This window comes from Diabrotica undecimpunctata, chromosome 4 (genome assembly GCF_040954645.1).
Source record: "Diabrotica undecimpunctata isolate CICGRU chromosome 4, icDiaUnde3, whole genome shotgun sequence".
NCBI lineage: Eukaryota > Metazoa > Arthropoda > Insecta > Coleoptera > Chrysomelidae > Diabrotica > Diabrotica undecimpunctata.
Genome location: NC_092806.1, coordinates 121,333,967 through 121,359,237, shown reverse-complemented (window position 1 = coordinate 121,359,237; position 25,271 = coordinate 121,333,967). Strand labels below are relative to the sequence as shown.

The 25,271-nt window shown below is 31.9% G+C and overlaps 1 protein-coding gene across 1 annotated transcript in view; it reads left to right on the top strand.

Moving 5' to 3' along the window:
* Window positions 1-23,207, top strand: part of Gmppa (GDP-mannose pyrophosphorylase A) — a 42,782-nt gene extending 19,575 nt beyond the window's left edge. Inside the window, exons 4-7 of the mRNA XM_072530136.1 lie at window positions 1,198-1,406; window positions 2,524-2,812; window positions 8,574-8,838; window positions 22,939-23,207. Coding sequence (XP_072386237.1) covers window positions 1,198-1,406; window positions 2,524-2,812; window positions 8,574-8,838; window positions 22,939-23,039 — 864 coding nt within the window. The 3' untranslated portion in view covers window positions 23,040-23,207. The remainder of the gene's footprint in view (window positions 1-1,197; window positions 1,407-2,523; window positions 2,813-8,573; window positions 8,839-22,938) is intronic.
* The last annotated feature ends 2,064 nt before the right edge of the window (window positions 23,208-25,271 follow it).

Sequence of the window (25,271 nt, the reverse complement as noted above, 5' to 3'; positions counted from 1 at the left end):
ATGTTAAATAATACTGGTGACAGTATGCAATCTGTCGAACTTCTTTTCCGACTGTGAAGATCTCGGACTTAATTTTAGAAATATAAGTTTCAAATTATTCTTATGTCCAGGCTGTAGAAGAAGAAGAAGTCCTTACCATCGAGTCCTGGACTCCTGTTTTTTTAGAATATCGATTAGTTTCTTAAGTGGTACCTTGTCAAATGCCTTCTCGAAATCAATGAAGCATGCATATACATCACAGTTGACATCCCTGGCTCTCTTTATTAGAACTTACAAACTGAAAAATGCTTGCTCTGAATCCAAATTGAACTTCACTTAGGTGTTCTTGTAATTTGGCGTATATGCGCGAGTGAATGATAGTAAGGAATACTTTAAGTACATGGCTTAGTTGGCTTTTTTGGGAAGTGGAATGAATATTGATAATAGCCAGTCTTTTGATAAGTCACAATAGCTTCGTAAGAGCTGTGATTTGGTGTGCTTCTTAGCTATAAAACTTCACCATGCACTTCATCAAGTCCTTATGATTTTTAATTCACTTAATGGTCACAATTACTACTTCGTTTGTTATTTCTAGGCCGTAGGGATTATCTATTTCAATTATTTTTCTTGCGGTATCTTCGAATAATTCTTGTATGTATTATTTCCATCTTCTTAATGTATCTTCAATTGTAGTCAAAATCTAGCCTTTGATACTTACAACTATGCTTTTATTGCGTTGTTTTCTGGTGTTATGTACCTCTTTAACCTTTTTGTTTATATGGTAATCGTCATGCTTGCGTTGTTGTGTTTCAATTTCGCTATATTTCTCTATCAGTTATGCTTCTTTTGATCTTTTTATTTCCCGTAGTACATTCTTATGCAACTTTTTTGCTTCAACTAACAACAAAAATTGCCTATTATAAACTTAATTATGTACGTCTGTAATTTAGTAATTCATGACCCTGTAGCAGGTAAATGTTACATGTATCCTCGAGATCATGTTCTTATATGGTTAAGTTATCTTCGTCACTTGCATCTTCTGTTGGAGCGTAAATGTTAAATATACATAGATTGGCTTGGTGCTCGTGATTTTGATATATGGAAATTTTCCACTAATTGCCCCAAAATCTATCTTAGTTTTCTGTCGATCATGATACTGTTCTATTTTTTGTCTCTTTTCCTGTATAATATAGTGTTTTTTTACTTAATTTGTTGTAGGTTACAATAATGGGAACAGAAGCAACTAGACATCAGTCTCTAAACTATGGATGCATAGTTACAAATAAAGAGACTTTGGAAGTGACTCACTATGTTGAAAAACCCAGTTCATATGTGTCAACATTAATAAATTGTGGAGTGTATGTATTTTCTCCTGAAATATTCCATACAATCGGCGCAGTTAGTATGAAACTACAAGAGCAGTACAGGTTTGAACAATTATTTATGTTTGAATAATTATTATGGGTTTACAGTTTATATTAACCCCTATCGACTATATCTTTCCTCGTTGGAGGTCGCTAAACGCATACTTTGGTTTACCGATGCGTTTTGCTTTAGTTCAGTCTTCTTACAAATTGCCCTAGATAAAGGGTAGACCCTGAAACACATTTTAGAAAATATTCATTCCGAGTTTCGATCCACCCTGTAAACCAAAATTGAAAATTTCGCTATGTTAAAAATCTTTTAAACATAAATATATTTTTTTATATCAAATCAATACAATTCTACAGGGTGTTAATTTTATGGATGGCCCCCTGTATATTTGAAAATATTTTTAGACTATGGTCCATATTTTTTTGTATCTCTTACGACAAATGAGTAATTGGACTTCCTAGCACTAATGCCGCACCCTATATAAATTTAAAACTGATTTCGGCACCTATTTTGGAGCTATTATCAAGAGTAATATATCCACATCGAGTTTTTAATATATATATATATATATATATATATATATATATATATATATATATATATATATATATATATATATATATATATGTGTGTGTGTGTGTGTGTGTGTGTGTAGGTGTATGTGTGTGCGTGTGTAAAAGATTAAATCTTCTAGCAAAAGCTGCTGTCGCTTTGTTGATTTAAATGGTATATCGTTTTCTGTCCTCTGGGCTATGCGAAATGTGTAAAAGAATTCTTTATTATTATATCGTTTTCATAAATGGCCGCCAAAGCAGGTGGCGCCTCTGCATGCTAACCACTGCTGTGATGAAATTATGGGAGACATTCGTTGGATTTTCCGAGCTAAATTTGTATCAGCCCGTGTCTGATGAGGCTGGGATAGGCCGAAATGAGTCATAACACTTTATTGATACCGATTCGAGCACGGGAAGTTTAACGAATTTGTCCTCCTAGGCCATATCCTTGCTGCAAACCCAATATTTAATGTTTACTTCCTTACGTTGTCAGCAAATACTTTTGTTCATTATATATATATATATATATATATATATATATATATATATATATATATATATATATATATATATATTTATATTTTATTTGATTCATTATTTAGAATTCTTTTATTAGCAAAAACGGAAACGGAAATGGCAATAGAGAAGCCGGCTATATCCAACTAGAACAAGAAATACTAGCTCCACTTGCCGGTTCTGGACAAATATATGCGTTACCAGTCACAAATTGGTGGTCGCAGTTAAAAACTGCCGGTTCAGCTATCTACGCCAATCGTCATTACTTACAGCTTTATAAGGCAAAGCATCCAGAAAGATTATGTTCACCAGGAGGAAATGAAGAAAGGTGTGTAATTTACCCCGATGTCCTTGTAGATAAAACAGCATCGATTCATCCTACGGCTGTGGTAAGTAGAGTTTTTATCTTTTTATTTTTACGTTGGCAAATCTATTTGTATACCATTAGGGCAATAAAAATTATTCTTCTTACGAGTTAAAACGATGTAGTCTACGTTTGCTGTAGGGTTGTAATATAACAACTGATGAACAATGTTTGAGGCACACAAATGAACGAGGTGCCGTTGCTCGGAGTTGAAAGAAATCCGGGGTTGGTCCTTAGGACGTTCCCACTAGTACAAAAATAAAATTGGAGAGAAGAAAAAAAATTATAAGATGCTATACCACTAGAGCTAAACCAGAAATATTGAATGAAAAATACAAAGAAAAATTATAAACGATTCACCAAAATGGGTTCCACTGAATTTTTTTTATAGCTTCTTAGAATAGGTGAAAAGAAGACGAGATATATAAAAGATAAAATTATTAAATATAAAACATGTAGCTAATAAAAAAATTTACCATTAACCAAAATTCAAATATAAATTTTTATACGCCCTGTGTAACAGGTTCAAAACAAATTAACTTTTATAGTACCAATTATAGAATCTTAAATAAATAATACTTCTTAAATGTATTAACAAATTTATTGGAGGAGAAACACTTGACCTATATTTCAAACATTCACACGATTCATTTTGAATTTTCAAATGATTCGTTCACCGGCAAAACAAAAAATTATTTTACGTATTCTAAAAGTAATAAACATATGGCTTTTATATAAAAAAAAACATGTTACATTATAAATAAAGCTTACTAAACAATAAAAAACGTAATACTTTCTTTTAAAATAATAAAAAAAAATTAAAACTTTATGAAAGTTAATATAAATTGACGAATATGAATAAGAAATGTGGATTATAGGTAACACCGCCTCGGCCATATCAAGTCTTAGTGTTCCACTTAGTCCTATATTAGTAGTCCAAAAATTCATCAGAAGGAACATCAACTAGAAGTAACTGCTTTTATTCATTCCAGAACAGGTAAAAAAATAAAATTGGACGACCAATTGTATATGAAGACAAGCAAAGTAGTCAAATATTTGGACCGAAAGATCTCTATTTTTTCCTTCTGAAAAGGACTGAGAGAAGCAGTTATTAATACCCTATTTACACTAACAGCGATAGAACATAGCTTATAGAACAATTATTTCGCTTACCTGGTGGACATTTTCGGAAAGAACGAACACAACTGAGGTTACTCTGCGGTCAGAAATGAAATGACGCGCTATTTTTCACCAAGCATGCTTATCCCTATCGGAATTACGCCATAGCTTAAATCGTTCGATCAAATCCGACCAATCAAAAAAAGAGGTTCTGTAAGACTCTTGTGTCATCTCTCAAGAATCGACAATCAGCATAATTTTAATTACCAGACATACTTTTAAGCTCCTATACGTTATAACGGGAGCGCGTAAAAATTATTGAGTTCTGAATTCAATAGAATAAAGATAAAATAAATCTCATGATTCATTCTATCTAGCAAGCAATTGTTCAATTCATAGGAATGTGCCAGAGCATTTGACAATTTGTAAACAGTCATAAATTGTGCTTATCTGTTAAACGCACTTCTCACAGAGAAGACTATTTAAAGCGGAGTAATTAAGAGCAATTTCAGAACACTGAAGACGTACAAAGAAACACTCATCTCTCCGTTCGGAGTTAAAATATATAAGTGAAATACACAGGATTAAAAAAACCTTGTACAGAGTCGAATAAACGTTACTGGTTTCTGAAATAAAATGAATTGGAACTACGTGAATTAAAATTTTATACATTTTTTTGAACCGTTACATTCTCAAAATCAATGAGTACGATTTGAACATTTGTTTCTTTATTCCTGTATTTTTTTTTTCAGCTGCTTTATAATAGAAAAGTTTTAAATTGGTCGTTATGGTTCTATAGTTTGTGCATTGATATATTATTTTCTTTGTTTTTGCAAATAGGTACTATAGTTCGTCCCAAAACCTTCTTTCAGTGCGTCATAGTTGATCGAATTCTCTCTAACACATTAAGCTAGAGGTGACAGAAAAAAACGTGAGTCTGTGATTATTATACATAGAACTTAGAAAATTATTTATCGTAAAGCTAATTCTACTTACGGATGTATAACTGGTTGGAGTTTAGAATACGCGAAATAGATATCCAATCAATGATGCGCATAAATATAATTTGACGCAGATTTTCTCGATCGTGACAGTACTTTCAAAATGTCAACTGATAAAATGATAATTGTCATTCCAGGTTAGTATTATCAGACATTTTACAGTGAAAATTTAATTTTGTATTTATTGTTATAAAAATATTTTAAATATGCCGAAATACCTATATCGAGAAAGAACAAAGACTAATATTAAAATTATTAAATTATTTTCAATTAGAAAAAGAGAGATTACGATCCAGCAACTGTCAAATTTAACTAAAATGTCAGGCAATAATTCTCGACATTCTTAAAATCCTATATGACGTCAAAATTAGTGACGCACTGAAAGAAGGGTTTGGGACAGACTTTATATAATGTTTCCCCGTTTGTCTGCATTTGTCCCACTTCCATAATTATATTAAACCAAACTGTTATTTTATTCATAGCTCACCTAAAGCTGTCCACACTTCCCCAGTGATATCATCCATTCCAACTTCTTTAACTTGCTTTATTTTTTAAAGTGCTTCAGCAACTTCCTCGTTTGTTATTGTGGTGACGATAACTGTTAATGTCACCGTTAGCTGACCTATTTATTTTAACTTTTTACGTTTTTCGTAAAATTAACACTTCAACACAGTTCATCCCATTTGACGTTATTTCCTCCTAGCGTTGCCAAATTGTCCTAACACTAGGGAATTATGAGATTCATCCATTCAGAGATATATACAAAAATTACAATGACAAACAGTATGTAATAAACTATACTGAAGAATTTATATTACACTAATGACCAAAAAAAGGATACTCCTAGAAGGTTAAATATTTATATATAGAAGAATACATTATAATATTCTTATTTTCGTCAAAAAATTAATCATGTCTGGCTCCTCCTCGATTTTCTGTACACTCAGTGACTGCTACTGATCGAATTAAGTGGTCTATCTCATATTGCGGAATACTCATCCAGATTCTTCTCATGGCATGCCACAGGTCTTCTATGTTTTCTGCAGGACGTGGCAATCGATTTAGGTTTTAACATATCCCACATATGTTCGGTGGATAAAAAATCAGCTGTTCTTGATGGCCACTCCAGAGTCTATATACCAGATTCTTGTCTGAACTCGTGTTTTCACGGGCAAAATTATGGCCTTGGAGTACCTCCTCCATACTCCTAACATCGTTGATGGATTATTCTCAACTCTTCGTGAAATTTGCCTCACACCGGACACCAACTGTAGCGAGATTAAATAAAACGAGTGGTTCGAATTTATATAAATATATTTATTTATAAGTTTACAGTACGGTAGTATCTTAACAACTAAACTCTACTCATAACGTCGTTATGTATATTCCAAAAGTATTGTTCTAGAATCATCTTGAGTAGTCCCACCTTTAATTCGTTGTTTGCATCGAGCAAAAAAAGAAAAGAGGGAATGTAAAGGTAGTGGGGGCAAAAATATTGTTAGACAGCAAGTGCCATCTTGAGAGGCCACATTAAACAAGGAAAGAGATATTCTTTCCTTGTTTAAGAAATCAAATTTAGTTGGGCTATGTTATTGCTGATGTTATTGTTTGTCCCAACTGTCACATGAAAGATTATTTGTATTTGTATTAAAGTTTTTTAACAATTGTTTCACATTTTAGACTATTATTGTTATTATTTAATTAAAACTTTATTGTGTTCTAGTGTTAAAAAAAATATTTTAAGTGTATTATGTATTAATATTATGTAATATTAATATTATGTAATATAACAATTAAATAGATAAATTAGAACCCCTACACCACTGTATGATTATTGTGAAGTGTCATGAAATTTAAATTTGGCGCATTCGCATTTCCGGATATGTCCGCCATCAGAGGCCACTTTTTTGGTCTCCTTTTAATAACGATTAGGTTCCCTCTTTTGTCTTTTTGCTCGATGGTTGTTTGACGAGTCGACCTCGACCCCTCCCGCGCTCCATACATTTGTCGAAAGTTTTCGGCGCTTTCGAGATGCAACCGTTACATGGGCCACGCCGATTGCATGTTCGTAACAATATATATTGAATTGTACTGACGACGGAGAAATCTAATTTATGGCATACGAGTTAAAAAGAAAATAATATTTATTAATAATATAGTGTGATCTAGAAGTCCACAACTTAATAAAAAGTGTGTGTTAAGAATAATAGTATATTAAAGTATAAGTGTATATTGAAGTCTTTAAAACAGATATCCACGAATACTTTACGCAATTTTTTTTTATTGGAACACTTTGAAATCATGAATTATTACTACAAAAAATTGAAAAAAGAGCTAATAATATAAAATTGTTGATTTTGTGATGTACAGCTGGTTCCTAAAAAAAACTTACAAAAAAAAAGGGAATCCTTTTGAAGATGCGAAAACTGCAAGAATTATGTCACAGTTTCCGAGAAGAAAGACAACAACTTGACACAGAATTAAAGCATTGCGTCTTAGGTATCGAACTGCATCAAAAAACAAGCTCTTACACCACAACAGAAGCAATCAAGACTTATATTTGCTTTAAACCATCTGTTTTGCTGCCTCTGATAGTGCCCAGTTATAACTCGGTTCGCTATTCCCAGTCCGAACTGTCTAGTGAATTTAGTAATTATTTTTTTGCGAAGTTAGTTACTCTTTGACAGACTAAAACTGGCTGGAAATTACTATACAACCAAGCACACGTTATTGTGCTTGTTTGTTTACTATTAATATTGGCTACTCATAGCCAATATTAATAGTAAACAAACTAATAGTAAATAAAATAGAACTTTGCGAATTACCGACAATAAATATTTATGTATCTGCACCATATAATAAATATTTATGTTAAATTATAACAACTAAAATATATTTTTTAAATATATACTACCCGAAATTTGATGTGTTTAGTATACACTTCCACTATTTAGAATAATTCTTCTTTTTTTAAACAAAGTAGTATGCAATAGTGGGATACTTTAGCTATTAATACTGAGAAGTAGGATTTGTTGTGTTGTAGTTTTCCGACAATGAATCTGTCAAAATATGCCCGAGCTAAGCGAATGGAGTTTTTATCTTCTAATTTGGTTACAATTCTTGTTTTAATATATTGTTGAGTTTAGTCGTTTGTTTTATTCCATAATAATAATAAAAATAATAACAAAAACCATATTTTATGTAAAAACTATCATTTATATACTCTTTATAAAATGCGGGAATTCAAAATAATATCAAAATTTAGACCTTAATAATTATTACAATTTATGAATTAACATATGTAATCAATTGTTTGTTCCTTTTATTATTTGTCTGTCATAATAAATATAATATGTCAGACCAATCAAATGCACTGCTCAAAATGATCAAATCTTACTAAGAGTCGTATCAGTTTTTTTAGGAACCAGCGGTACATCAGTATACCTTTCGTTATTATGGAAATGAGAAAAACAAAAATTAATTTGCAATCTGTCTTTTTACCTCCATAACACAATAATATTACAAGAGAAAGAATCAACGCTTCAGTTTCTGCGTAATTTCTCTCATGCTTATTGCACATTTAGGGCGTGCTGTCATTTTATTCATTCATTCAATACCTAATTACTGACTAATAGATACTATTTTTTTATTTTGTTTTCTTTTCAGTTGGGACCTAATGTAAGTATAGGAGCAGGTGTCACTGTAGGATCCGGAGTACGAATACGAGAAAGTATTGTTTTGAATGACGCAACGATAGAAGATCGTAGCTTAGTCCTTCATAGTATTATCGGACGAGGTTCAAGAGTGGGTAAATGGGCACGAGTCGAAGGAACACCGTCGGATCCGGATCCAAACAAACCCTTCGCTAAAATGGAAAACCCGCCATTATTTAATTCAGATGGAAAGCTAAATCCGTCAATTACTATTTTAGGTAAATGTACTACTCAGTTTACTCAGTTATTAAGCTTCTTCTTTTTTTATTTAGAATTATTATTTTATATTTTATATTTAATAGAAATACTTTCCTTTTGTTTATCACAAGATTATTTTTCTTTCAATAATATTTTTTATAAACAACCTGATGGCTTGGCCATGGGAAGTTGTCTTTCCCCCTTTTTAGCTGACCTCTTCATGAATCATCTAGAATCCACTCAAATCATGACTAACAATACAATTCTACACTGGTTCCGTTACGTTGATGATTGCTTAGTGTTCATTAGAGGTAACTCAAATACAGCTTTTTCCTTATTAAACACTATCAATAATATTCACCCCAATATCAAATTCACTATGGAATTAGAATCTAACTTCTCCATCAATTTTTTAGACCTTTCCATCAATAGAATTAATAATGTCTTTGATTATAGCATCTACAGAAAACCCACACAAACAGATCATGTCATACATTTCAATTCTAACCATCCCATTTCACACAAATTATCTGCATTCAACAGTTTCATTCATCGTTTAGAAACCATTCCATTATCCAACACTAACTACATCCAAGAACTAAACATAATCAAACAGATTGCTTTCAATAATGGCTACAACCCAGATATCATCCATAAACTCATTTATAAAAAGAAACGTAAATTGCTTCAACAATCAGCTTACCATAACATTACTTCAGATTCCCCATCTTACTTCTCATTACCATTTCACTGTCCAACACTTTCCGAATCAATCAAAAACACTATCCTGAATTCTGTTGAAAATATTAAGATTTCCTTTAAAGTTAACAATAAATTGAGTAGATCATTATGCAATAGTAAGGACTCTATTGACTTCAGCAAACGCAGTGGGGTTTATAAACTTCAATGTTCTGACTGTGATGCCACTTATATTGGTAGAACTTGTAGATCTCTAGTAACCAGGGCCATAGAACATTCTAAGTTAGATAACACTTCTTCTTTCTCCCATCATCTCAAATATCACAATCACACAATCAAGGTACCAGATGATATTTCTCTTCTTCATAACATCCCCAAGTCAAGGAAAAGAAAAACAGTCCCAATTGTGTTAATCGTCACACCAGCATCAATAGAGACTTTGTTCCACTTCATCGACAATTATTTTCCTGATCTAACTTTCTTTCTGTTAACTACACATCCAGTTTTACTTACTTCTACATTTCTTTCTATTTTCCCATAGCTTAATATCACCTTATATAATCCGCCATACTTAACTCTATTCTTGTCACCATTAATACACTAACATCCCTTTTCCAATATCCCATTTCCCATCCTCTCCAATAACTACCATCTGACTAATCACACAGGTTTTCTTATAAATACTCACACTACATCTATCAATCTCTTATCACAATCAGTTTCAGTATCCCCAGCTTACATCTTTACATTCATCTCCTACTTCCTTTTCTTTCTCTTTCTTTTATTTCTTTTTCCTCGATTCATCTTCCACAAATTTCAAACCAACTTTTATCTATATCTACTTCATACAAGGAAACAATTAGGTAATAACATTCTCTTTACCGCTTCCAAATGATTTATTAATTTCAACTACCTAACTTAAATTTTGCCTTACCCTGGTATACCAAATTTATTTTACATCACAGTCACTCATTGTTTTACATTCTACTACCTCTTTAAAATACCAAAAATTGCTATTGATTTTACTACACACAAAACACAATTCTTCACTAAAAACTGCCTATTCACAAACTTAAGCACAATGACTTTTGCTCCTACTACATCATTCCACTTGACATTGATGGGTACTAACTGATTTTTCATACCATCTTTATATCAGTTAGCCCAAGACTCCAGAACAGATCAGAGGTAATGTAAGTCGAAAAAACTTCACCAGCTACAGGGGGTCATGTAAGATGCCCCCATCTTCATTTTTTAATAATCAATAAGTTAAGTCTATTGCATTTACCTTGATAAAACCATGAGGATTATATTTTAATACGGATGTCCTTCGAAAGTTTTTTAAGTGGCCATACAATGTTTTTTAACAACTTTTTATGTAAGTAGTAAAAAACCAACGTGTTATTTCTATATATTTAAAATTTTAACTTGTGTTTTTTAATATTGGTATTTTTACTCTCTCTTTTAGTTAACTGATGATGGAATGATTTAATTCCGAAAAGATCTTCTTAAAATAAAAATTTAAGCTTGTAATAAGCAATTTTTTTATACCTTAATACACACGAACACCACGTGCTTTGTATTATTTTATCCGTTTCTAAAAGTTTTCAATTTTTGTTTAGGTTATAATAGTTTCCGTGCCAATGTTTTGTTGCGTTTCCTGTAACAGTAGATGTCGAATAATTACTGACCGAAATAATATAAATAACACGTCATGCTCAGACTAATTTTTTTAAAAATCTTGTTCATCAATGATTTTCCTGCTTCTTACTCTGCGTTCATAAATAATATGAATATTAATGAAAGGACAAGACCAACATATAACTACGTTGAATTTTCTCAGTATATTATCAACAATATACGTTATTGAATAAAAATGATATTATCTGTTGAGGAAAGAGTGTCATCTAAAGTTATTATTCCTGTTTGTCGATTGACAAAATAGTTGGCCGCTTTGTCCAAATAATATCATAATTCGAAAATTTAGATTGTGTTCATATACTTACTCTGTTTACTGATCCCAGTTCAAAGTGTCTAGTAAATTTAGTAATTAATTTTTTGTTAAGTTACACAAATTTTGACTTCGACTGGAAGTGACTGAAAGTTACTATGCAACCAAGCAGACGTGATCATAGCCAATATTAATTGTAACTTAAAGTAAAAAAATATTCACATGAGTTTCTCGGTAAAGCGATCAACACCATCGCTACTGGAAATTTCCCATTGTAGCATCTTTCAATGTGCAATATATCCTGGTGAAACCTTTCACCATGGTCTCATATTTGCAGACCAAAAAAAATTCCTTCTTTCAACTTCTAATTACTTTTTTATATAACACCTGTACGGTGTTTGTATACTGCTATTTGGTCACAAATGACTAATTATCAGTTATTTTCTGACCTAACTTAATAAACAGCAAATACTTAAATCTAAGGGCTTACCCTATGGCTTACTCTTATTTTATCCATCAACAATGCACCCCAACTAACATGCAATAACATCACAGCATTATACTCTGCTTTTTACACTAAACTGTTACACATTTACACGAACTCGAATGGTTTTGTCCTTATACTAGCTTTGGTACAGCCCCAGAGTTGGCACCCATATACCCATACTGGCATCAGTACTTGTTGTAAATGAATAATTTATTATGAATGGATAATGTAGGATTTTTTCCAATCAGCCAATACAATTTCTTATATCTAATATCAAGCTCCCCTCTTTTCTTTTTGAGATGGACTTTCCAGCGCAGCCTCGCGTCTAGGGTGATGCCCAAGTATTTTGCTGATATTGCAATAAGGAACTTGGGTATCATTCATTCTAATTGGGAAATTTTCAATTTTTTTATTTGTAAAGTGAGCAGATCCAGGTATGTATTTTATTTACTGATAGTTGCATCAAGAATCGCTTCTTCACTAGTGTCTCCTATTGCTAGTATGGCTGTATCATCCGCGAAGGTGGCAATAGTGTTTTGTTCTAGTTCTGGAATGTCACACGTATACAATAGGTATAGCACCAGACCTAATAAACTCCCTTGTGGCACGCCAGCTTTGATCTCCATTAAGTCGGTGGACACTTCTTGTTTTACTCCGAAATATCTATTCGCAATGTATGATTCTAAGATTTCTGAATATTGTTTAGGCATGAACGTTTTTAGTTTATAGTCTAAACCCTCATGCCAGACTTTATCAAACGTCTGTGCTACGTCCAAGAAGATTGTAGAGCAGACTTTCTTTTCTTCCAATGGTTTTTCTATTATATTCGTTATTCTGTGAACTTGATCTATAGTGGAATGTTTATTTCTGAAACCAAATTGATGATTTCTTTTTCTATTATTGGTTTAAATCTTTTCAATAGAAGTTTTTCAAATAATTTTGACATCACCGGAAGGAGTGATATTGGTCGATAGGATGTCACTTCATTAGGAGATTTACTTGGTTTACCGATCAAACGATCTTCGCGTCACTGATTCGGAAAAATTAGTCTTATGGTACTGAAATCATTTACCATTTTTGTTCATAGCTTTTACGACATTTTTCCGAGTCCCAGCATTATGTAAAGTAATGGCAGGAAAACTTCTAGTCTAGTGACACTAGAGATTTTTGAGATACATTTTTAACTCCAAGTGTTAAACTTTCTCATTTTGGTCAATTTTTTACTACGTAATGTTTATCTCTTGCTCGACTGTTCCATTCACACAAAAATCAGCAAAACCTAGTATATCGTCCCCGTAAGGTAGTAATTATAACTACGACTTTCAGATCAACATATATACCTACTCCACAGGTATTGTGAATATGTTATTTTCTCAAGTAATACTTAAATTTCTATAATTGTCTTTCATGTTCGTTGCATGCGCGAGGAGCCCTGAAGGGTATTTTATTATCATTGTGATGTAACAATTCTTTGAAATTAATCTTAAAAGCATTAATAAAAAGTATCCATTCTTCAAATCCTTCTGGGAAATTCAGTTCTTGAAGAAGCCCTACGGCATCGTTACAATACGCCAAATCATCCTCTTTAGAAAAGTAACTCGTAAAATTTTCTTGCCTTGTGCGAAAATATGAGATCCTCGTATTCTTGTCTAAGAAATTCCACTGTTTCAATCTTAATTAATTGATCCTTAGATTTTTATAGTCTTAAAATTCGAACAAGGTCATTTAAATCGGATTACTTTAGAAAGTAATGTTCTTTTGATGGACTTAAAGATCTTGATAAAGTGTACGAAGATGAGGAAGTACATTCAGAAAGAAAACTCGATTCGAGTCTGTAGAAGAGAAATAATTTTATCATCCATCTTCTCGTTATTTTTTGAGGGTACTGGAAGTGAAGTGCCTTTGTCACGAGCAACTGGGTTTTTTGCAGATATGATGTTCGGCTATATAATTTTATCTCTATTTTTTGTCGAGAATCCTCGTGTTGACGTCATACAAAAGTAGCGATCATTTTCATGATTCTGAAGTTCATTGCAAATCATGGGCACTGCAAACGGCATAGATTTAAGCACAGCCACCTAAAGCTTACAAGCCGTGAAATAAAAATGGCAACGCCGCATCAGCTGTTAGAAGTAGTCCGACTGTAAAGAGCCCAACAAAATAATAAATAAAAGAGGAACATCATAATATTCGCTATAAAGTTAGAATTAAGTAAAAAATCGTACAAAATAGTCTGATAAGGTACATATATATCACATCTATTAAAACTGCAAAACATTGAATACAATGAGGTGTAATATTAATAGAATTTAAAAGTAATACAAGTGCATTCAGCTTACATTATTTACATAATTTATGTTAAAAAAAAAGAAAATAATCTTTTAATATTTTTGTAAACAACTTGCAGTTTATTGAATTCTAGTATCCCTTGAGCGAATATTATATTTATTAAGATTGGCTTAAAAAATGTTATTGAAATTCCAGGTATTTATTTTTTTGAAGTTGAAAGCTTGCGCTTTTTAGATAAACTTTTAGTTAGTTTCTTTGTCATAATTTCATTATTCTTGTTTTTTGTGAAGTTATTTAACAAAGTATTGGAGAAAATCACAGAAATTTTAAAATATAGTTCTCTAACAGCTGTTCCACAAACATCTGTTTATGTCCTTCACATAAACAGATACAAGTAATTCCTTCGTAATGTTAATGTTTGAAATAACTTTTATACACTCATCACTGCACTGATTGTCAATATTTAATAAATAAAAACAAATCCTTTCTTCTATAACTTTTATTTGCCAGTTTTTTAACTCAACCCTCTCACTAACACTTTGTAAAAATTTCTTGAAATCCACGATAAGGTCTTTGTTTTCGAGTTCTTTTATATTATTTTCTTCCCGGAGACTTATTTCTGCTCGTCTAGTTTCAGGATTTTTTCTTGTTGGTGGTTTTGGGTTAGATAAATATGACGGTTGGTTTTCAAAAATTCTTGGTATCGCATTCTCTTTCAACTTGGGAAAAGCCAAATTTCGTTGAAGAACCGTACCATTTTTATCAATGAATGACTCACTTTCAATAATATCCGTTGCATCAAAATGTTTTTTACATACTACCGAACTAGAAGTTACTGTGAAATCTTCACGGTTAATAGATCTAACCCACTGAGTACGAAGGTGATCGTTTTTGGAAAAGAGAATGTACTTTGGGCCTTTTCATACTTTAAAGTAGTTGCATAATTTGATTTGCAATTTGGTACACTGCAGTGTCTCAGCATCTGTAATTAAAAAATATGTTAGAATATCATATTACTACTCCCTGTACCAATAAATTAACATCGACTTGGGGTTTGTAATTACTAAAGCAGTGTCTGAATTTGTGAATTTAACAGTTTGTACGTATTATTTGTCTGAATAATATATATCTAAATGCTTCATACAATTATTACAATATACGTAAAAAATACATACCTTTTTTTTAATCGAATAATTTACCAATAATACAAGAAATACAAACAAAATTAGCATAATCTCTCCAAGTAAACACAGGGCTATCGGACCACTATCGGACTACCTCCAACGTTGCCAATTTTCTCACTTCACGGCTTGTAAGCTTTAGGTGGCTGTGATTTAAGACTTCCTTCAAGACAACCTCTTAAGCCTAGTTCTTGAGCTTATCATAATTTTGGCAGCCAATTTTTATCCCTTTCGTCGATCGGAAGTCCAAAATAAAGCTAATTGACTTTTTTGACCACATCTGTTATTACATTTAATTGTGTTTTGAGATTAATTTCATTACAAATGTAACAAAAACAGTCTGCAGAATTTTTACAATTGCGCATGCGCATATGTACTACTAAATAACTCGCGACTCTACTTAACTTTATTTTACTACTCGCTAAAATCCATTTTGTATGTGTATACTCCATTTATAGTGCTGATGCAAAAACCGAATTCAAAAAATCGTATATTTTAAATACACTCGCGATCATAAATTCCGGGTCATCTTGAAAATTTCAAGTTTCTTCAATATTTTTGCCTCTGGTGCAGTAATAACCTTTTTTTTTGGCTAATGTATTTTCTATTTGTCATCAATGTTTGTTTTGAAAGAAAAAAATTGGTTTTTTATTGTTTTTATGAAAAAAACAGAAAACAAATCAAATTGTTGATAAAACAGACATACGAAAAAATATGGAAAATACAGAACGTGGTAAAAAATCAGTGAAATTTCAATGACCAATATCGTGTATTGCCTCCCCTTGCTTTAATAACCTCTTGCAGACGACGGGGCATACTCTCAATTTTTCTCCGGATTACATGTTGTGGTATGTCATTCCACACACTCACTAACAGATCCTTAAGCTCCTGTGCGTTGTTAGGAGGAGGTGTATGGGTTTGAATACGTTTTTTCAAATCGTCCCAGAGATGTTCGATGGGATTCAGGTCCGGAGACCTAGCTGGCCAGGCTACCATCGTAATTCCAACTTCGTCCAAGCATTACATACTGATCCTGGCAACGTGCGATCGCACGTTGTCCTGCATAAAAACGGCGTTTTCTCCAAGCCCTGCCATGTTGGGCATAACATGTTCTTCCGGAATCTCCGTAATGTACCTTCGTGCAGTTAGGGACCCATTTTCGATGAAGGGTAATTCTGTGTGGAAGTCGGAAGATATACCTCCCCAAGCCATGACCGAGCCTCCACCAAATGGCATTCTTGGAGCAATGCAAGCTTGTGAAAATCGTTCACCGGTTCTCCTCCAAACTCTTACACGTCCATCGGATCTAGTTAGACAGAAACGGGATTCATCTGAGAATAACACTTTGTTACAATCGTTAATTCCCCAACGCGCGTATTGTCGAGCAAAAGCTAGTCGTGCAACTCGAGGCACCCGGCGAAGTGGCGGTCCTCTAGCCATTAACCGAGAAGATAGTCAAGAAGAACGAAGTCTTCTTCTGACTGTTGCAACACTAAAATTGCGATTTCGTACTTCCTCTAGACGATTTTGATCCATAACCGCTGTTGAGGTGTTGTTTCGTAAATACTGAAACACAAGGAAACGGTCATCTAGTGCCGTGGTCGTTGTTTTTCGTCCAGAGCCAGGTCGCCTGGTTAGCAAACTTGCCTCCTGAAAGCGTTGAAGCACTCGTTGAACCGTAGAAAGGCTTACGCCAACAGTTCTTGCGACTTGCCGTTGAGTGTGACCGTCTTCCACAAGTGCAACAATTTGTGCCGTTTCAACAGTCAAAGGCATTTTTGTCAAAAAATAAACACTAATAATGGCACTAATAAACACTAATGGTGGCAATAATAAACGTTTGTCCGTTGCATTTGAACAGAAAGTCGAAGTACAAACGAGACATTTAAAACAAGCGGAGTTACAGGTAGCGTTCATTTTGGGAAGTGTACACTTTACCGCGAAATTGGCACTATTGGAATTCTTTATTACAAAGGAAACCGCAACAATTCTCAGAAACATGCATTAGTTTGTATTTGTGTTATTATTATTTACGATAAAGCTCGTTAAAAATGAAATATCGGTGATTTTCAAGGTGACCCGGATTTTATGATCGCGAGTGTATTTAGAAAAAAAAATTACAGAAAATCTAAACGTGATCAAAACAATCCTTCAACGGAAATAGATTTAGAAGATTCATATCTTCTTAATTATGATAAAATTTGTGAAAGGAGGATTTGGTTGCAGACCTGTGTTCTTTTTTCAATTAAGTAACGAATTCTGCAAAACCAAGTTTATTTCAGCTATTAATAAGGTGTAAAAATTTGTTGTAGTTTGTTTCCGAGAATGTCCTGTCAAAATATTTCCAAACTGAGTGAACTGACTTTATTTACTTTAAATGTGGCTTGCATTTATGTCTCTAAATGTTGCAGTGAATTAGCTTACAAGAAGAGCTATATTTGAACAATGTTTACTACGAGATATTGCAATTTGTAACACTTTAAAATGAATAAACCGTGATCTAGTAGGCAAATCGTGGAGAAAGCAAGAACTACTTCCAGGAAGCACACGAATAAGTATGTCAGTGAAGAGATCAACGCGTTCTATTAAGAGACCAAGTACAACGTTTGTGTTTTGTGAAAAAATAGGATCAGTTCATCAGGATTCATATTTTTCTTCAAATATTTTTTTATGAACGAAACATCTTTGCAATATCAAGCAGAATACAAATAAGTTTACTGGTCTAGGGGAAATTAGATCTTAGAGGGAATAAGTACCTCTGTACGAACACAATTTTCACACATATTCATTGTGTATTGTAGTATTATTCGGCACAGTAGATCCATTTTTAATTGAAGGTAATTTGAATACACCAGAATACTTAATCCTCTCCCAAATTTGAAATTAAATTTCTGGGGGAATCTTTACGATTATTCTCGATAAAAATTTTTCTCCCGAAAATAATCTCGTTGGATCTTAGAGCAGACCAGGATCCACAAGGATTGTCGAGCTAAAGATGATGATAATAAAAGAGAAAACAAATAAGTATACATAAGTTTTTTGATAATTTTAATAAGGAGCACCGAGAATATAATATAATTATATCATCGATGGTAAACAATCAATTTGACAATTTTGACTGAACCAAGAAGTAAATATTTACAATCAGAAAATCATGTAAGCAATAGCGCCACATTCTATATTTTTTATTTGTAAGGCATCTGAGGTTCTGCATAAATACCCATGACATGCCTGTGTAAAAAACTAACCGGAATGGATGAACAAATCATAAAGTCCAAGAAACAACGTAGTTTTTAGTTCATATCTCCATTAAATGAGATGACTAAAAGAAAAAAAAATAACATAATCTATGATTTTAGAATAAGTTATTCTTAAGAAAAAAGTTTTATTTAAAATTCTTTATAAAAGGTATATAATTTAAAAACCCTTTCGGGCTACATCACAACAAAATGTGTTCGGACTTACTAGTCTATCGTCAGTGCATTTACCAGGTGTACATGAGATAAGCCACTAAACATGTGGGGAAAACCCGTAAACTATTAGAACATTTTTTATTTATTACAACTTTGTTATAAACTTGATGTGGTAAAGTTATTAACAGATACCCGCATGGCAACGTAAAACTCGCAATATAGCCCAGTCTGGTTAAAAAAAAAGGTGGAAAAATGTTTCGCAGATATCTGAAGCTTTTAAGACATAGGTGGGGGTTACTAGATGATGAATAGATAAAAAGATACTCCTAGTTTTACCTTGCGTTTTTTTAAGCAATAATTTATGGTCACAATTTGATTTTTTGTCTATAAATTTTTTCCCTTACATTTTAAATAAACAATATTTATGTCATTTTTTATATCAAGAATATCTTTATTTTCCCGTTTTTTTAATTAAAATTGATAAATAATTTACAGAGATATTTGCAAAAAAGCAGTTTTTTTGCACTAATTTATAAATTTTATTAATTTTTTTATTAACAAAATAAAATGGTATTAATACATTTAAACATCAAGAAATTACCATCTTTTAGATTTGTGCGAAATTTCCCCCCGATCAGTCAAATATTTTATAAGTTATTTAATTTGTTTATCCCTGAGGCTAATTATTTAAACTATTGAGCTTGCCCTATGCATGATGCTAGACACATTCAGCAAAGTGCATAGGATTCTTTAAGACCGACTATCTCAGAAGTTAAATGAATATTGAGTTTTCATCGAAATTATTTACAAAATAAACGTTTGAAAAAGGGGTATGTTTTTTACTTATAAACAATTGTAATAACTTCTATATTTTTCAAGCTACAGACTTGTACGTACAACCATTGGATAGCTGGTAAAAAAGCTCACATTAAAAAATAAAAAACCTTCTATGACCAATAGGAACGAAGTTAGTGACTATTTTAAAAAAAAATCATATCTCCATTGTTTATAAACATTAAGAAGTAAAATTTGCACAAATTTTGAATGAAAATCTAAACTTTATATTGAAACTTATAGCTATAAAATTTATCTAATTTTTCGAAACGACGGTACTTTCGAAAGATCGAAATAGGAAAGTGGAGAGGAGATCTGTTTCAGCTCCGTTTTTTTTTTCGGCATCGAAACTTCAAATTGCAACACGTAGGAAAAATTTACATTATCTCGGCTTCCTTTGCAGCTGCAAGCCTCTTTTTTTATTCTGGGGTAGCTCGTCGAAATATGAATAACTACATAGTTTTCACTGGCCGAAAAATATGGGAAAACTCGGAAAAATTGAGTCCATTTGAAATTCACCCTAAATACTTACTTTTTTTAATTTGCTCGAATAGTCTGTCGCAGTATTAATAATGATGACATAATTTTCACCCCCCATAAATCTCGGAAAATCCCGGAACATCAACAAATGTTTTTTCATTTTATATCAATGATGTAATAATACTTATATGTATATTTTATAAATTAAATTTCAGGTAGTTTTTTACACATTATATTATTATATTCCTTATATTAATTATAATTGTTTGTATTTTTATAATTAACAATATTGATTTTTATTCTATTTTTCTTACAAATATGATATACAATATTAATCTAATCTGCCTTACTGCTTTGATAAAATAAGTCGACTTTTTCATCACTTGCCTTATTAAATTTTGCAATGTTTATTGAACTTTACTTTTTTTATTTTCTTTACATACATTGGTTTAAAAGTTAAAATTTGGTTCATTTATTCGACTTCACTGTCAGGTCTGAACCTTTTTGTTGCAGGTTGTTTGTCTTCACTTATTAAGTCAGTCTTTCCATACATTAACATATTAATGGACGATCTTAATGCCAAGGTGGGTCAAGGTAAGGTAGGAGAACAAGTAGGAAAATATGGGCTTGGAAACAGAAATGACAGAGGAGATCGATTGATTCAATTTTGCCAAAGTGAAGACTTCGTAATAACAAATACCTTTTTCAAATTACCTCCTCGACGGTTATATACATGGACATCTCCACAACATACCAAAGAAAAAATAGTGAGTAATCAAATAGACTACATTATGATAGCAAGGAGGTATCATAATGCTGTTAAATGTACTAAGACGTACCCAGAAGCTGATATAGGCTCAGATCATAACCCGGTAGTTACTGTGATAGAGGCGAGACCAAAAAAAGATTAGAAGACCACACAGAAAGGCACTAGATTTAAATAAACTTAGAAACAAAAATATACGACAAGAAACATGAGAAGAAATAAATGAAAACCTCCGTTCAGTACAGCAACAAATTAACGATACAAGCAACGTTAATCAAAAATTGAAGTACATAAATACAGCTATACAAACAGCAGGAAAGAAACATCTTACAGAAACAACAACACAAGATATACTAGACTTGATGGAACAAAGAAGAAAGATGAAGAATTGCCCAGACAAATACAAAGAAATAAATACACAAAAAAGAGAATAAAAGAAGCCAAAGAGAAGTGGATTAAACAACAATGTGAAGAAATGGAAACCTATGAGAAAAAGTACGATGTGTTCAATATGCACAAAAAAGTAAAAGAGATAACAGGAAGCATAAAGAAATGCCAAATAGGTAAACTTAAAGACAAAGATGGAAATCTTATTGTAGATCTAGAGAATAAAATAAAAAGATGGACAGAATACCTGAATGAATTATTTGAAGACGATAGAAACAACTTAACTCAGATAATCAATGCAACTGGGCCAGACATATTGAAAGAAGTAGAATACGCAATAAGAAACGCTAAAAATGGAAAAGCAAATGGACCTGATGAAGTTCCTACAGAACTGTTGAAGCTTTTGATTGATAAATCCGTAACCATAATGTTAAATTTTGCAACGAGGAGTTAAGACATTTTCCCCTCCACTTTCCTATGTCGATCTTTCGAAAATAACTTCGTTTCGAAAGGTTTTAAGTTTCGAAAAATTGGATGAATTTCATAGCTATAAAATTCAATATAAAGTTTAGATTTTTATTCAAAATTTGTGCAAATTTTACTTCTTAATGTTTATAAACAATGGAGATATAATTAAAAAAAAAAGTGTCGCCAACTTCGTTCCTATTGTTCATAGAAGGTTTATTTTTTTTTTGGTTAAATGTGAGTTTTTTTACCAGTTATCTAATGGTTGTACGTACAAGTCTGTAGCTTGAAAAATATAGAAGTTATTACAATTGTTTATAAGTAAAAAACACCCCTTTTTCAAACGTTTATTTTGTAAATAATTTCGATGAAAACTCAATATGCATTTAACTTCTGAGATAGTCTAAGTCTTAAAGAATCCTATAAAATTTGCTGAATGTGTCTAGCATCATGCATAGGGCAAGCTCAATAGTTTAAATAATTAGCCTCAGGGATAAACAAATTAAATAACTTATAAAATATTTGACTGATCGGGGGGAAATTTCGCACAAATCTAAAAGATGGTAATTCCTTGATGTTTAAATGTATTAATACCATTTTATTTTGTTAATAAAAAAATTAATAAAATTTATAAATTAGTGCAAAAAAACTGCTTTTTTGCAAATATCTCCGTAAATTATTTATCAATTTTAATTGAAAAAACGGGAAAATAAAGATATTCTTGATATAAAAAAATGGTATAAATATTGTTTATTTAAATTATAAGGGAAAAAACTTATAGATAAAAAATCAAATTCTGACCATAAATTATTGTTTAAAAAAAACGCAAGGTAAAAATAGGAGTATCTTTTTATCTATTCGTCATCTAGTAACCCCCACCTATGTCTTAAAAGCTTCAGAAATCTGCGAAACATTTTGCCGTGAAATCGATGATTTTTGTATAACCAGACTGGGCTAATAGGGTTGCAGAGCCTGAGATGTTTTTGGGTTTGGTTTTTTAATTATATACCTTTTACAAAGAATTTTTAATAAAACTTTTGTGATTTATGGTGTACAACTAACTACAGAAATTTCATTTTCCTTGTAAATTTTTAAGAGTATATTTGCATTTTTGCCGAGAGTTCTATTTTTTTTTTTTTAATATTGAAAATGATATTTTTGATTTTAGGTTGCTCGGTGAGTGTTCCGTCAGAAACTATTTTGTTAAATTCAATCGTACTTCCCAACAAGGAACTATCAAGAAGCATTAAAAATGAAATAATTTTATAAATACAGAAATAAAAATCAAGATGCACAAATAACTTTTATAAAAAGTTTCAATTTGGAGTGAATGTTATGTTTTTATCTTTGTACAAATATTTTTTATTTTATTTTTAAAGATTTATTTTTACTTTTACTAATCATTCCAGACTGAATAAATATTGACTTCCTGATGTTTTTTTTTGTTTATTTAAGATCCCTCTGAAAATAAATTATGATTACTAAACAAATATAGATACTATACCTACTTTCATTAAGCGATGCAGGGCGTATAAACAAAGATAAATTTAACAGATGATTGTTAAAGATGTTCCAAATGAGTCTACTCGTTCCGATAAGTAACAGTATAATTATGACACTTTATTAATTTTTTTATTTTCTCAACTATTAGTGTTTATTGCATAGTATATAAATTATTTTTATCACTGAATACATAGTAAGTAAAAAAATAATCCGATTCATAAAATTAATGAATATTTTATGCATACATGCAAGTAACAGTTCTTCAAGAATATTTAAAAACTAACCGAAATGTCCATCTTTATTTCGTTACTGCCGACGTCGTCGGAACTCATACAGGTTCGGACAGGATTTAAGTAGGTATTATATTTCGGTATTGATATTTTGTAATTTGAATCGATTTGTAAGTATATTTTTAGTCATCTTGATGGTTAAAGGACAATAAATTATATTTATGCTGTTAATGTTGAATTAGCAATTATTTTTTGTGCGATTTAAAACTATTTAAGTATATATTTTTTTCTTCAAACGTCAAATAATGATGACATTACTTATGTAACTTGATCCTGTCAAAGTTTGATGTCTCCGCCGGCAGCAGTTTTTTTTCCCATTTCTTTACGGCGGAGGGAAAAATGTTGTCATGGCAACAATATGAAACATATCACAAAGCAACAATACAAATGTCATTAACAACAATTAAACATCATTTTTATTTATAGTAATATTAAAAGTACAATTAGTTAATGAGGCATTTTCAAAATTGAAACCGTGCAAAAATGTTCCCGACTCTTGATACGCATTGGTAATTGTTGATGATACTGATGGTCAAGAACAACTTTCAGCAATCATTCCCGATGTTGGCGAATCATGAGGGTTTAAAATTTTTTTAGCATTATCGTTCTTATTTCTTATTGAATCCTCTATATATCCTTCGGCAACCGTGCTTGATTTCCAGCCCCCATGTCGTTTGAGGCATTCTAGATTTCCGCCTCCATCAATTAAAAGTGTTGCTGAAGTTCGTCGTAAAGAGTGACCCGTGTATGCGCTTGCATCGTTTAAATTTAAATAACTAGCTACTTTTTGGGCTACTGCGCTGATCGAATGTATTCCCATGACGCTTCGGTAACACTTTCCATTTTGGTACTTGATAAAAAATCGGTTTTCTGTGAAATTTTCAGGCCGCAGTGATGCATACTTTTTATAGTTTAATGTAGTTTTGACCAATTATCGTAAAAGATCTAATTTGTCGTGTTTTACTGTCTGGGATTTTGATAATTATTACATTTTCTTTATCCTCAATGTCCACAGTCTTCATTTTTACCATTTCGTCGCATCGACAGGCGCCGGTAACCCCAATTAACAAAACAATCTTGAAATATTTTTATAATTTAGTAGAGTATACTACATGCTTTGCAATATAATTTTATTTACCTTTAATCCTAAATACAACTTATCTGGCGCTTCAAACAAAAATTTATCAAACTCGTCTTTAGTGAAAACTTTAGACTTCTTTGCAGTATATCCTTCGCTTGTTTTTTTCAGAAAGGCACGTAGCTTTAAAAATTTGCTTATATCCAAATTTTTTCTAATAACTAACTCGGATTTTATCATAGAGTATCGTGACCACATTGTAGAAGATTTCCATTTATTTTCATTTTCCATTATATTAAAATATGCCAGTAAAACGTCTTCGGTAACTTGCCGTACTCCTCTTGTATCGCACCACTCTTGGAAGTGGACTCAATTTCGTTTAGGTTTTCCATTTTCGCACTAAATTTGCGCTTGCGGTTGCAACAACTATAAGCTGTCTTTAGTAATTGCAAACAACTGTAACCAGGGAGACGCAAATCCCACCGACGACTTAATTATTTTAATTTCTAACATCTAGACGACTTTGATAGTTGTCACAGTTAATTTCGAGTAAAAATAGCGTATGAATTGTACTATTTATGGTTGAAAATTGCTAAGTTTGAAGAAAAAATAGTATACTTTATTCGGCAA